The sequence below is a fragment of the Dermacentor variabilis genome, chromosome 1 (assembly GCF_050947875.1).
Source record: "Dermacentor variabilis isolate Ectoservices chromosome 1, ASM5094787v1, whole genome shotgun sequence".
NCBI classification, from domain to species: Eukaryota; Metazoa; Arthropoda; class Arachnida; order Ixodida; family Ixodidae; genus Dermacentor; species Dermacentor variabilis.
The window spans coordinates 237,190,779-237,206,290 of NC_134568.1; the positions used below are offsets into that span (position 1 = coordinate 237,190,779).

The window sequence follows — 15,512 nt, forward strand, 5'->3', positions numbered from 1 at the left end:
ATACTGCGTGAAATATTGTTGCTATTCGTGAAGTCGTCACTATGTCTGCAAATACCTCGTGCACCGTATATAACTTCATTACCAAGATTCTTCAGAGAAATGCACAACAATGCACAAGGTAGATTAGTTGTGAAAGCAACAAACCTTGAGGACATTAGTCTCATGTGCGCCCAACAGGCAGCCCAAGGTGGCCATAATGCGCGTCACATTAGTCCTTACAGAGGGCTCAGAACACTGCAGACCCACTTGAGTGAGGACTTTAAGTTCTTCATCAGAGACACTAGGCAGAGGCGGTGTGCCACCATTTCCACTGCTGGCAACAGATGAGGCTAGAGTCTGCAACACTGACCTGCAGGCACTGGTGCTTGCCTCCAAGAGCTCAAGATCTTTGGAATCTAAAACAAAACCATTTTAAACACATTCAGAAAAATCAAGATGTTTATAATGTGGTTAAATAACTACTATGCAAAATTAAAGAAAAAAGTTAAGGCTACTATTTGCTTTCTGAACCGAACTAGGTTCAGAAACATGACATATACATGAACCAGGTGGTTCATGTATATGCCTGAGGAAGAGCCTGGAGAAATGTTAGGACATCATAGGAAGCTGAAATTTACTGTGATGATCCCTTGATAGATATTCCAGGGGGCTACAAAGCCCTTTTATTTAATTTCCCCTCCAAAAAATTTTAACACAACTTTGAATTTGATAAAGCCAGTAATTACCACATTCATCAAAAATTGATAGCTTATTATAAGTTAACTGCACCAGCTTTCAAAAGAAGCTTGTTACCCCCTGGCAAAGTCATTCAAGAACAGGATAAAAAAAACGGCATACAAATGTGAAGAGCGTTTCTTCAGATACCGCCTTCCCCAGCACCTCTACTAGCGAACAAATCCATTCCGAGAAAACGGGCCTTAAAGTTGAACACGTGTTTTTTATTAGAAAGCTCCTGCGGAGCTTCTAATTAGCTCTTGGAGGTTGCAGGTACACTCAATGTGTCGTATTTTCGACTGGCGACAGCCGACGGCACAGTTCCGCCTCTGAAAGCGTCTACGCAGTCGGCACTCGCTGCGCAAGATCGGAAGTTCGATGCTCGTACAAGTCGCATTTCGCGCTTTAGCGCACCAAACATCTGCACTGTATTGGGCTTCGTTGCCGGCATCGCGTGCAGCAAGCAACTAGCGGGGGAAAGAAAGCTGAGAAAATAATCTAAAAGACAGCGCAAGGCGATGTACAGCTCGCAAGCAGGCGTCTGTTGACGCGGACGGAGCAAGCGGCAACAACGACGCGAGCACGGCATCAAAGAGAGCAGCCGCCGCCGCCCGCGCAGCAGCCAAGGGCAAGCGCGCTTTAGCCCGCGGGATTTGAACGCGCTGCTCCGGCCAATCAGCGCTCCGCCTCGCATCGCGGGAAAACGCCAACTCAACCGCGCCGACGATGCCATTTTGCAAGGCGGCAAAACAGAGACAAAGAATTCAGTCAAAACGACACTAAGATGGCGCGGGCAGGCCGCATGGGCCGGGAATGGCGCGCACGCAAAGTTTGACTTCATTTCGGCATTTGGGCGTGTTTTGTGAGCCGCGGTGGCCTCAAAAGTAGCGCTTTTTTTTTACTTTGCGGTTGAATTAGGTGCTGATAATTACAGAACAGGTAGTTTATGAGACATACAACCCAAAAATATTGTTTTTCAAAAATCGCCTTTTTCGCGATTTTTCGGTTTTCGAGGGCCGCGTCCCCCTTCCTTATGACAAGCGTATGTCACGTGGCTAGAGTTTAGCCACCACATTTGATGACAGAAACATCAGTGTGATGTTTTACAACTGCAAACTCACATGATGCACTAATTAGTTATCCTGGACTCGATTTTGAAAGCTCAGAAAAAAACGTTTTTGCTCCATGATGTTCAGAAGCATCGAGCAATAAATAAATTTTAAAAAATAAGAGAGAATACAAGTGTACCACACAGTCATAAGTGCTCGTGTGACGCCACTACTGCACAAGTGCATCTGCAAGCCAAAAATAAAATAAAAAGATCAAGTGAAATGAGGCGTAGTCTGCATTGTGTGGCATGAGCAGTGGAAGCGCCTCTCACCCGGCTTGTCGAAACGTTGCCCAGCTATGGTTCATTCCGTTCACATTATAACCAGAATGAGCATGGCAGTGGGTCATTATAAGTGGACAGTTGTCTCATAGACTCCTTGTGAAACATTTTGGCTGTTAAGAAACACTTTGTAGGAGCCAAAAGTTCGCTTTGAGTTGTATCGTTAGATGTTGGGCTCAACTGTATTCTGTATGCTCTTAACATTTTGTAAAAGTAATATAGTACTTTGCATACCCGCAGGCACTTTCATGAACCTGGCTGTCGTGCCTCGAAGCTGAAGCATAAAATGGCACTAATGCAAGAAGTAGCCATCGTATCACAGGTGTCCTGGTATAGATTGATAACACATCAAATGTGTTCAGACTGGCATTAGATGAGCACATTGCGATGGAGTGCTCACTGTATGTCATCACAAGAACATATAGACCGTACCATGGCAAACCGCCTCAGAAGTTCTAATGGCTCCAAAGAGGAAGTACACCCACAGCTGATAAGATCGCAGAGCATTGCCACTATACCACCTAAACAGCTGAAGAATGTTTTTTTTTTTTTTTTTGAACCTCAAGGGTTCCCAGGCGGGACTTTACATGAGGGGTGGGGGCATGAATGGCGGATAACAATGATTGTTGCATAGAATTATGAAGAGTACATAGCTTCTTCGATGACTTTCTTGAAATCAGCTGGATCAGGGATAAGAGCTTGTCTGCAAGGAAGGTCATTCCAATCGCAGATCATAGAGAGCAGCAGAAGCAATACCTTGAACACTATGCTTTCATATTATGGCAACACAAGAGAAGTCTATGCCCACAATAGTGACTGGGGTGTTTTAACACACCTAACTCCGAAAACAAATAGTTTCCAGGTTTTGCGGAGGGGTCCTTGGAACTGGATGTGGTCAACTCAGACGAATCCCACCTTAAGAATTAGAGGTATAATTGATCACATATTGCAAGAGGTACCATAAAAAGCCACATCTATGCAATAGAACAAGGCTTTTTTTTAAATTTTAACATGCATATTTTCCTTCTCGTATTATATCTGGGTCCCAAAACTTTCCATCGTATTATATCTGGGTCCTAAAACTTTCCACATTATTCTGTGCACAGGGTCTTGGTAATGACATGTGGCAAGCAGCATACACCAACTGCGATTGTTGCCAAGTGCTGTGATAAATGGAAGTGGAAAATCGAAAACAAGGATGCCCGTTCCCGCTGTGCCGATATGTTTGCTGTGGCTTGCAGACTGCATGCCATGCTGGCCATCATCCCTCTTCCCTGTTATCGAGGTGTACGATGGCAGTACCACCATGATTGTGGCTGCCGAAACTACAAGCAACGAAGCCTACGATCCGGGTCAGTTCAGATTTATTGGAAGGAGCTGCCAGGGCGGGCGGAGACAAAAAGCACTTCTTTTATGCATTTACAAGGTCCCAAGGAAGGTGGTGTCCCTGAAATCAAGGAGGCCTTAGCAGCCTACGCCTACATAAAGTGGCAATGCCCTCTGCATCTTGCAGTGAATGTCGACCTATCACACCACACTTCGCACAACCTTGTGCATGCAACGTGCTATATGCATGATCACACAATGTCGCACATTAACTGCATCAATAACCACTGGTGGCCACTTGTACCCTGAATAAGCTACCTTTCATTCACCGCAAGTGCACTTTTCCAGTACTTTGGTCATGGAACACGTGCATTAGCCTCATGTCTTTTACTGTACTTACACTGTGCTTGTTAGAGTATCGCCGCAATACAATGCATGCCTCAGGCTAGCAGGCACTGGATGAGCCTTTTTATGAGCAGCGCTGCCTTCTCATTACATAGGTGCACTTGTCATGCATGTGTTTATGAAGTGCACAACATCGAACGCTCTGGGCGGCACACATGAGCACCTCTACGTGGAACCCCAGTGTGCCATTTAGAAAAGCGAGGGTGAATAAGCAGGCAGCAGGGCTTTAATAGACAACTATTATCGAAGTCCATGTGACATCAAGGCATTCATGACATGTCGGAAAACTCTTTTTCCTTCTTGCGGACCTAAATTTACCCCTCATATTGCATCTGGGTTCTATTTATGTTCAGACTTTGTGCAGTATAAAAAATAGAAGATATTTATCATACTTTAACACACACTGTCCCTTCCTTACTTGTCCATAGGCAGGGAATCATCTACGGAGCACCAGAATCACCCCAGTCACAACCAAAGCCACAATAATGATATGAGCTTATGAATTCTGTATATTACACAGTAAAGCTGAAATGCGATTAGTACACTCATCTATAGACATCACAGATGAACTCTATATTTGCATATATACCATATATTTGTACTTACCCATTTGCACAAATGCCAGCTGTGCCAAACATGTCCACATGCTAACCAAACCAGAAATTCCACCAAGATCATCCGGAGCCAATGCCTGAACCATATTACCAATACAAAGTAGGGCGCGGCAACGAACTGCATGAACCCTGAAAAATGGCATATTATACATATTGCAAAAGCTAGAAATCCCCCAGAAGACATTATCCGGTTTAATGGTGTAGTCTATCACTTAGAGGCATACTGGTGAATATTCTACAGCAAACACATCTGTCTTCAAGCTAGCAGAAATTAACAGAATCTACAAGATACATCCATAGACGCACAATCATTTCTACAGTAGTCATCTACTGCACAAGGCAATAAGGACACAAAGGTCTTGAAACTGCATGAAAAAAGCATGCTGCTTATATTTGTGGGCATGAACTGTTCTGTTACAATGTCAATTTACATTCTCCATGAGCTCTAATAAATGCAGATTAGGCAGCCTAGATTTTTCATAAGCTAGTCTAGACCTTTCAGTGTAAACAAATATGTGCAAACACACCTAATTACTTCTAAATAGATTGGTTGCATGTTCTGGCATTTAAGAACTGACAGTGCACCACTGACTAAAACATAATTTAAAACCAGCTCACAGCTGAACCATGTTTCTTTTTGTGTGTGATGTTTTTTTCACAGCACTTTTTCACTGAAGAGTAAATGGCAAACGCATCATGGGCACAGGGATAAGGTTATTACCTATACCTGAAAAACTGCTACCTGTAGCCACAAACTAGATACAGTGGTCACTATGGGCACACTTATCTAAGAGAATGTCACAATGATTACAATATGCTAAGCATACTGACAACACACTATTGTTTCTGCATTCTACATGTAGGCATGGACACTGTAGAAGCAGGAAAACATATATTATCATTTTTTCAAAATGTGCAACAGACTACAGTATAGTATGATCACTTGTCCATGGAATGGGAATGGGAATGTGGAATTCAGGCATACTTATCTGATACCCCAGTCAAACAGGACACTATTATCGCGATGAAGTCTGATTAGGATTGCATTTCCAGATCACGGTTGAAAATGCCCCATGTAACACTGGTATGACTGAAACTGTGATATGATCACTGGCAGAGCTTTATGAAGTTTATGTAATACAGGAGATGTGAAAACTCAAAGCTTCTTCGCATCCAATGCAAGCCTTTTCAAACTGAAAGAGCATTTTTGTGCTTTTGCATGGCTACTGCACCACACTCCCGAAACTGACTCTGCAGCCAGCTTGAAAGGAGATAACTGTTTCACAGCTCCCATGCTCAGTAAATTTTAGCATTTAAGTGTGCACAATTAGAAACCATTGACAATTGCATAAAAATGCAAGGGTCGTGCACATGTTTCTTGTACTGTTCTCTTCATTTAACCGTGTTTATTAGCAGCGAAGTGAAGGTTGGTTATTTGGTGGCAATCAGCCCGATGAGGTCCAATAGCCTGCACTGAAATATGTTAAGTGCAACCAGTTTGAAAAACAGCATATTATGTGAACAAACCGGGACAAGCTTTCAGCTGCAATGTTATTGTGCGGATTACCCAATCAGCATATATACAATATTTTTCTCCGTATATATATGGCTGTTACCTATTTCATACATGAAACTGTTCTCCCATTCTTAAATTATTTCACACTGAACACCTTGTTTCTTTACAGTGAAGCTACGGGCAAATGTTATTAAAATCAATTTGCATTGAAACAAAACATGAACAGGAAGCCATGCACAAAACTGTCTGCATTGATTACAGGTAAACTAGAAGTAGTATCGTCATAAAACTTTGCAGAAATGCAGGAGATATTTCATGTAGACATGAAAAATTGAAGGCATCTGAGTAATTTATGGGAGTCAAGAAAGTATACAAGTCTCATGCACTGCAGATAACTTTCATTGGGTCATTAGAAAGAAATGCTGTAAGAGAACTAGAAGTTGGATTAAAATGAAATTTTGCAGAAATAAAGTGGGTGCTTTTCAGAACATACTGGGAAATTTAATATATCTTGCTTACTTTGGGAGATAAAAGAAATGTTTGAAGTGACGTTAACTGGAGCATGCAGCAGAGATCATGATAGCCACATGAAAACATAGAGAGAAGGCAGGGATGTTAACCAGTCATGAGCCCAGTTGGCTACCCTACACCACAGAGCATCTATAGGAGATATTTCACATGTGTGGGTCAATTAGACAAGGTAGAATAAATAATTTCACGGTTAAATGTTATACAAGTATAGCTGAATTAGGATCTCTATGAGCCGATGTGGGCAATGAAGATTGCTTCATGAAATTGGAAATGTCTAAGTGTGTTAGAGTGGGGTGCATTCAGCAGCAAGGAACATGCCATAAGAGCAAAATACATATGCATTTTGTTCTCAATGCAAAATGAAACCGATTGTGATGTCCAGAGGATGCCCAGAGCCATGGTGGCATTATCCTCTTTGGCTAGAAAATGTGATAGCTTTGCCGGTCTTTGGTCAATGATTCTGCAAAGTCCCATAATTCTAAGTTTTCTTAACCAGAAAGTTTCGCAGTTTTGGGGCAATTGAAACCTCCCCAATAGCTTTCCAAGAACTGCATCAACACACAGTAGCAAATGCATCTACATTTATATGCGAATGCAAATAAACTGCAATGAAAGGTGGATCTTTCAATGCGTCTTTCACAGTTTACAGCGTTTATAATTTCATGAGCAAAGTCATTTAATAAGGCACATGCTATCAAAACATGTGCTTATGTTTACTGGAGCACCTTCGAACAGTAAAATTGAAATAGTAGCTGCTATTGAGGCAGCCGTAGTTGCTTTTTCTTCCTTTTTGTTATACCTAGGCTTTTAAGATTAAAAAAAAGAAAGTGGAGTAAGGGGGTGCCCTGAAATAGACAAAAGCAAGCAACTGCGTTCATTGTGTAAAATGAAAAGCAGTACCTTTTTGGCACTGAGGCTGAAAGCTTGTGTTCACCAAGACAACTGCCAAATGCATCGTCCATTTGGCTCACGTGGTCCACAACTTTGCAGACAATGTTCTGTGCCATCAGAGCCTCATGAAATTCAGAAGATATATTAAGGGGGAACTGAAATAAAGATAAATAAAACTATTTTAGCTCATTGTCATGGTGCTGTTGCTAAAGGACAATCATGTGGGTTCTTACAATGGCAGAAGTTTCCTCAGTCTCCATGTCACCATCAAAGGTATCGGAGCTATCGTCAGAAACATCGACATCTTCAGACTCGTCATCACCTGTGCCACCGCATGAGCACAAATTATATCATTGTTACATAAATGGTGTCACCAAAACAAGAAAATTCAAACCTGTCCAGAAATAAACAAGAACAAAACAAAAACAATAACCAAGGCAGCATGCTCACTAATTTTTGCAGGGTCTAATATACCCAAAAATCTGCAGACTTCAATGACACCTGTAGCCCTGAACTCATTTATTGGAACCGCAGTTATTCCTTTGACTGTAACCAATGCCCCAAACTTTGCTCAAAACTCTTGAAACCCTGGAAACATAATGACAGTAACATTGAAGACGATGACAACACAGTGACAATGACAAGGGCTTTGGCATGAGGACGAATGCGACGGCATCTGCAGGACAATGAATGCACAATGATGACAGCGATGTGATGATGATGACAACAGTGGTATAACAATAGCAACATGACAATGGCAGCACAACAGTACATGCCACAGCGAAACAAAAGAGATTGAGTGAGTTTTGTTTTGAAACAAACTTTGTTTTGAAAATGCTAAAGATAGTATCCGTATCCCATACAGATTAATAAGCTACAACAGTACTGTCAAGTCTTTTGATGGCATGCAAACAAAGAGCTAATGTAGTGATGGTCCATCATTTAAACCACCTGTTACTCAAACAAATACGCAAGTGTTAAATATGAAAAGAGGTCAAAACATTTATTACTACAAAATCTGTCTTGGTTATAAAAAGTCGGGGATAAATCTTTGAAGACAATGCGCACAGTAAAAAAGCTGAATTTATATAAGGCCTGTTGAGTAAATGCAGCCTCCAACGAGAGTGCATACTGAGACTGTGTGTACAGTTGTCGGCCAGTGACCTACTGGATGGGCACTTTGGCCACAACTTAAAGCACTTATTATCTACAGATTCCTACAGACTGCAGACATATATGCACCACTCCTAATATGGCAAGAAAGGTTCAAGGAGGAATGAATCTGCTGCAATTGTTGAAATTATCAACTATCATACTCATCCCTACACACTGACACCACTGAATTAATGGACTAAATGACGATGTAAGATATCTCCACTCTTCACTCGACTTGTATCTGCACTTCGCACCCTGTGAAAGGCCCGCAATTCAGTGGCCTATGCAGAGGCACAAAGGAAACTTCACTACTATGGTCTGATTGTTTGAGATATAAGTTCACAAGAAAGAAAAAAGAAAGCTAATTTTTTCATCAACAGCTATTAACTTAAAAAACCCCAGCTAGAGTAGCTCCTTAACTCTTTGAGGCGCCGTATGCACCATTGTGCACGCCAAGATAGTGCATCAAAAGCAAAACCACTGATGAAAATATTGACATTTGAAATGTGCTGCAACTATTCTGAAACACTTCTGAATAGACCCGTGCTGCAAGTTTGAATGTGTGCGAGGTGTTTTAGTGAAACAAGTTTGAAAGTAGACGTCCGAGTGTTTGCTCTTAGCGTCAGTATGCTATAATGTAGCGGGTTCACATCTTCAATTGCTTTTCATAATGTTTTTACATCTAGCATACATTTCAAGTGGCTGGGTGGGTGCTTTAGATGTATGCCAGGTCTGAAATAACTGACGTTTTCATATATGACGTTCCAGGAGAAAATTCTTACATGGAATCCACTATCTGTAAACTTGACAAAATACACCAAAAGATTGAAAATTCTTAACACATTCTGCAGCAATATATTATGAAGATGCAAAAAAATGTGGTGAAACTAAATTTTTGTTGGACAGAAGTAACAGACCTGAAGGGGTTAAATGTTACAGAGGCACTATCAAGTCTCCTTAGGTACACTGAATGTGAAAGCAGTATGATTCTCCTGTCACATGGGCAAACTAAAGTGCACTTTAAGTGCACTTCAGTATGCTGAGTGTCATTTTGGCAGCGTGCTGCTACATGGGAAAGAAAAATGTTCTTTCAAATTTGTGGCGATCGTGATTGGCAGTCAGATGGCAAAGCATATATTTGTTAAATTAAAAATGCATGTACAAAAACAGCTTGCTATTGTTAGAAACAGCATTTACAATCAACTTAAGTGCAAGTGAAGTAATTAATTGCAACCTCAGTAACAAGATTAATCATCACAAGCTAAGACAAAACAAGACAACAAGACTTGACCAGTACCAGTTCAAACGACGCGTTTTGCCGAACAACTGTGTCGCCATTACCCGGCATGGCCGTAAACAGCCCGAGAACGAGAGTAGTTTTTTACCATTTTCTTTTTCCTTTTTCTTTTTTTTTTTTTGCAGTTTAACACATGCTATTATGTACCTTGTAATGCTAGTAATTTTTTAAAAATGTTATAAAAGTTACTCTTGACTGCTTTCAATATTACTTATATTGTACTCATTGCTAACGAGACTACGCCGCTGCGAAGTGTGTTCGCCGATGAGTGCGCTCTGCCATAATGTCACTAAGCGTTCCCATGTGGCAGCCTGCAGATGACAGTAGCGGCGAAGTGCACTGAAGTTTGCCTGTGTGACAGGGGTATGATGACTCTTCCATGCGATACTTTTCACTTCGTCATTTGCTCGATTTGGCAAAGTCAATTTTGAGATGGGTGGGCCAAGTCAGTTTAGAGAGTGGGCCAGGTCGGTTTTGAATGTGGGTCAACTCATTTTTTTAATTGGGCAAAGTCAACGTTGGACCACCAACATCTGAGGGTGGACTAAATCAATTTTGGGAGTGGGCCAAGTCAGTTTAGAATGTGGGTCAACTCAGTTTTTGAATCTGGAGACGTAAATTTTTTAGTCTGGGCCACGGCATACATCCGATGCCATGGCTGTTCAACATGGGACTTCACAGTGTGAGTCACAGCAGATCCAGCAGCGGGAATGCGACGTCATCACTAGGTCACGTAAGTTTTGGTACCATTGGATTTTAACGCCGGACGCTCTCGGGATTTTCCGCTTCATGGGGAATTAATGCTTTCGCATTAGGAAAGCAGTATTTAGCTCGGAGGCTCCTATCTAAATGCATGGGAACGAAGAAATAGATTTTCTCTTCAACCACTGCACTGGATGTGATGAGGTTTGTTGCAGTTAAAGGAAAAAGTTAAAATCTAGTGCCTGTTGGAAGCGCATTTTCAATTTCAGCCATTTAATTTTTAATAAGACTTGTTGAAAATTGCAAAATTTCAGAAAACGAAACTATGAAGTTTAGAACTTTGTAACTCAGCAACGTAAAGTGATATCACAATTTCGAAAGTGCACCTAATAGTACATCTTAAGTGGACAAATTGATGTATTATACAGCGATATGAAATATGCCCTTATTATGTGAGTAGGACTTACACAAAACACTCGTAAACACTGTAACAAATTCCCATAAAAAGCTGGAAGGTCGTAGATCAAATTTGTATCCTTTAGATGCTCTAACAGATGCAGTTTACAAATCTGCAATATACATTTTTGGAGAAAAGTTATGCATTTGTAAACTCTGTGCTCGATTTTTCTTAACTTACCGACTTTCTGTAATCTTCTAAGAAATTCACTTTTAAAGTCACTAGAATTTTCTCAAATGCATCAATTTCATTAAAATTGGTCCAGGGGTTGTTTTATAAAGGTGCCTCTGCATTTTACATCTATTTGAATAGGCTGCATCAGCATTCACTTTGAACTAAAACTTCCTCTAAAGCCAGTGGCTGTTTTCTGACCTGCACCCTTGGTCAAGAGCAGGCCTTATGAAAGCTAATTATGTGAATTTGGTTCCTAGTTGCAGCAGTTGAACATAAATACATATATATATATATGTACAAGCAAAAGAAAAGAATGTCACTGCTCACATTACGGTGCACACTGCAAAAGTAGCTAACACATAGCCCTGCTACGTCAGTGCAACACACCTCGTAACCTGTAATCTAAGATTGCAAATATAACAATATACTACTCACCTTCCTGGTGCAAACGTATGCTACGAAAACTGCTTGTAGTTTCTCCCACATGGTCAGAGCATGTGGGAGAAACTACAAGCAGTTTTCGTTACTAAAGGAGGCCTGAAACACTTTTTGAACATAGTGAAATAATGTTGCCAATCTGTCATCTGGCATAGAGGCTGCGGTGAACATTTCAGCCAACTATAACTGCACTGCATGCAGCAGGTAATTTACCATCTCGTGTCAAACACCGTGAAAAATCACTTGCCCTCACTTTTGCAATGCCCATTCCACGATTAGTTTTTAAAAAAAAGTGTTTCGGGGCCCCTTTAATACACATCTTTGCTTTTACGAAGTTTTTTTTGTGCAAGCACCTTCTCCACAGCAGAGGTTTGAAAGAATTTCCAGGGCAGTTTGCTTGGCCATCAAGGCATCCAAAACCAATGCAACAAGTTGGTCAATGGTCTTCTCCTGTTCAAAGTACAATCTATAAGAATGAGTTTTCACAACACTCAGAGTGGCTAGAAAGCTACTTACTTCCTGTTCCGCTTCTTCTGTGTCTAAGTTTCTGTGTTTCGTGGCTGCCTATACACAACATGTCAGAAAAGTATGCTTGAATCAGTCAAGCTAATTCATAATGATTTACTCATAAAAAAATAATTTATTTAAGTATTTTATGGCTACAAACTGCACTCTATAATCAATTTGCACAGGCTGAGCTCGTCACATAATGCAAAGAGTAGCAACCAGAGAGAGTTAAAATGCCCACAAATGATAGAACCTTGTCATTATAAATGTGTGAATAAAAATTGTGCAAGAAATTTCAATGATCTTTTCGCAATCAAGAGCACCAGCTGCTGTATCTTGTATGCTATGAGCCTAATGCACAATTAGTGCATGGTTCAGGCTGGAGAAAGCAAAGCTGCAACACAGGTCACACCTAGCGCACAAACCCACGGTCGGATAGCGCCACACGCATCACTAGCAGCCAAGGCCAGATTTCCATTTTCTGTTGGTTTACAGTACTGTACAAATACCTAGTTCTCTAGCACACTCTAGTAGCAATACACAAAGCTTAAATGTGCACCACAGTAAATGATGGCAGCAGCGCGACATTATAAAAACAAAGACAGACAAGATGAAGACTGACCACCTTCATCAAAGGAAGTACAGAAAGTAAAGGCATTATGTGCTGCCTGCAGAAAAAAAAAGTAGAAATAAAACCTGTTTCATCCCACAGTGCATTCATTTTCAATTACTGTAATTCAAGGCTGCGACCCATAATGCTTCCTAAACTCCGTCCTAATTCTTCCCATTCTCCACGCCGCTGACATGCATTACATGAAAGTAACACCCAATACAAGTTTTGTACTGGGAAAACAGATGACACAGTGGTGCATTTGACTCCACTTGCCTGCGAGTGCCACAAATATCTGCATCCAGAAACACATATGCCAAAGCTTCTGAAGTTTGCCTGCCTTTCTGTGTGTATGTGATGTGTCAGAATTTCATTAAATTCAAACTGCAATACAGAACTACAAAGTAGGGACAGTTGGATGATTTGGTGTAATGACATGATGAAGTAGCACTAAAGAAAAGGATAAAAAAGTTGAAGCAACAAGACAGTGAGCTATTTTGTTGCAGTCTTAAAAAAAAAATCTGAGATTTTCCATGCGAAAACCACAGTCTGACTATGCGGCATGCCATAATGGGGGGCTCCGAATTAATTTTGACCACCTGGGGTTCTTTAAAGGGACTCTGAAAAGACTTTGATGATTTCGTACAAACGTACCGAGTCGTTAGAGTAGGTTCTTCTGATCATTAATTGACCCATCTAAGTGCTCCACATAAAGCGTGTAATTTATTATAAGGTTTTAAAAATGTACATCGCTGCCGATCGCAGCACACCGCTCGGCGGAATTTTCAGCCGCCCCTACCCATATGACGTAAATCACCCAATTGACGTCATTAGGGCAAGCTATCCGATAGGCTTTTCAGGGCACGTCATCGATAATTTTTCCACCTTTATGGTGAACAAATGATGTTCGTAATAGTTGGAATGTTAGTTCATTTGTTTCTATAGAAAGAAAGTAACAGAAAGAGAATGTACAAGAACAATTTCTCACTACACTTAAGTACTTCCGGCACACAGCAAGCATCGTCTGCTTGTGTTACAATGTGCTCCATCTTGACGAGGCTCCGTGGTCAGTGTCGGTCTGTGTTTTCGTGAGCACCATGAATTGCCTTTGTTGCGTTGTGGGCTGCAAGCATAGCGACTGGCAATATGTCAAGCTGTGACATTGTGTCCCTCTGCAAGGCAGCAGACGAGCAGAGTGGCTGCAGCGCATCTGACTGTCGCTATCTGATCGGCGCCAGAATTTGCACGTTTGTGACCGTCCGTTTACACTGGAGGATTAATACCACAATAGCGTTTCGCGAGCCTGGTATTCGGGTAAACGGAAGCACAAGCGGACTGGGCCTGGCGGTTAGACCGTACCATTTCACGGGATGAGCAAAGGCGCAAATGTGTATGGTCTCCCCGATGCAGCCACCTGGTGGCACAAACCAAACACAATAGCAGTAACGAAGTGTATCTTTACTGCTGGTGTAAATTTTTTGCTGGACCATAATCATGAACACATTGTTTTTGTAAATGTTCAAAATCTTTTACACTTGGTTAGAGCAATATTAGCTCTTTGTTTGGCTGGTTAAGCTCTGCGCAAACAGGTGGATGGACCGTGCAGACCAATCAGGCCGCTCACATTTGTCTACGCTAAAGTTGCTTCATCAGTTGAGTTTATGCCTCCACACATCCGTCGAAAAGCCCAGCCCGCCTGTGGTTACCGGAATACCAGACACGTTCGGCGTTGCGACAGAATGCTCTAACACACGCTGCTTCGATAGCTCTCACTTGGGGTCGACTGCCAAGCAGCTGCCGAAGAGGTTAGAGAGGCTTCGCGCGCGTGCTCTTCTAGAGAAACGGAAGTAGACAACACGACATGCCATCATGACACAGAGCCAATGAAGTCGGAGCTTAGCCCCGATCACTCGGCGAACGAGTTCAGGAGAAAATGCGTGGCTATGGAGGAGGGTAACTTGTAATCGTCCGTAGCTCTCTTCATACGAGACGCTTCACACAAATTGTGGTGCAAACGATTAACTTTAGCTGTACCCTACGCGTCCGCAAAATCTGTGCGAGCCGTTTCAGGGGCCCTTTAATGTGCACCCAATGCATGGTACATGAGTGTTTTGCATTACACCTCCATCAGAATGCAGCCACCATGGCAGAGATCAAATGCACGACCTCTAGCTCAACAGTGCAATGCCATAGCCACAGGGCTAATGTGGTGTGTGTGTAGCAGTCTTGTTGTTTCTTCTTTTTGCGTTTTCTTCAGTGCTGTTTCATCGCAATATAGAACTACTTCCCTAATTCGTTGTAAAAAGTACATTATCTTCATCAAAACTAAAATTTTGAAATAGAAATACGAGTTAAATTTCAAATTCCAGCTTTTGAAATTAGGGAATGTGAATTTGAGGTGCACCATGGCTTCAGAAGATGACATAAGTGCAAAAAGCTTTAACTCCAAACACCATTCTTGAACTTGCACATGGATTAGCAGTCTAATCACCAACACAGTGATTGCAATTTAATTTCTAATTTTTGTGCCGAGCAGCATGCTCATATGACGCTATAGAAGCACATTTTTGATTACTGAAAGAAGTAGTCTTTGTCAAAAGTACTGAAGCCACTTTGCGTGTAACTATACCTGTTGACGGACAGCATACTGGGACACTGTAGCTCACAGTGTTGCTCTCTCTATCAAGCTTCAAAGCACAAGGTGCGCTAAAAAGCCCTTAAGATATCTTCCCAAGAAATTTCATTACTCATGGATGGCTTAGAAATTTCTGTCATGTACTGTACC

At 41.6% G+C, this 15,512-nt stretch overlaps 1 protein-coding gene across 1 annotated transcript in view; it reads right to left on the reverse strand.

Annotated features, from left to right (window-relative positions):
• Window positions 1–15,512, reverse strand: part of LOC142560040 (HEAT repeat-containing protein 3) — a 62,083-nt gene that overhangs the window by 6,983 nt on the left and 39,588 nt on the right. The window contains 6 exon segments of the mRNA XM_075671809.1: window positions 145–395; window positions 4,442–4,578; window positions 7,397–7,542; window positions 7,621–7,709; window positions 11,964–12,060; window positions 12,127–12,174. Of these exon segments, the coding sequence (XP_075527924.1) occupies window positions 145–395; window positions 4,442–4,578; window positions 7,397–7,542; window positions 7,621–7,709; window positions 11,964–12,060; window positions 12,127–12,174 (768 nt within the window).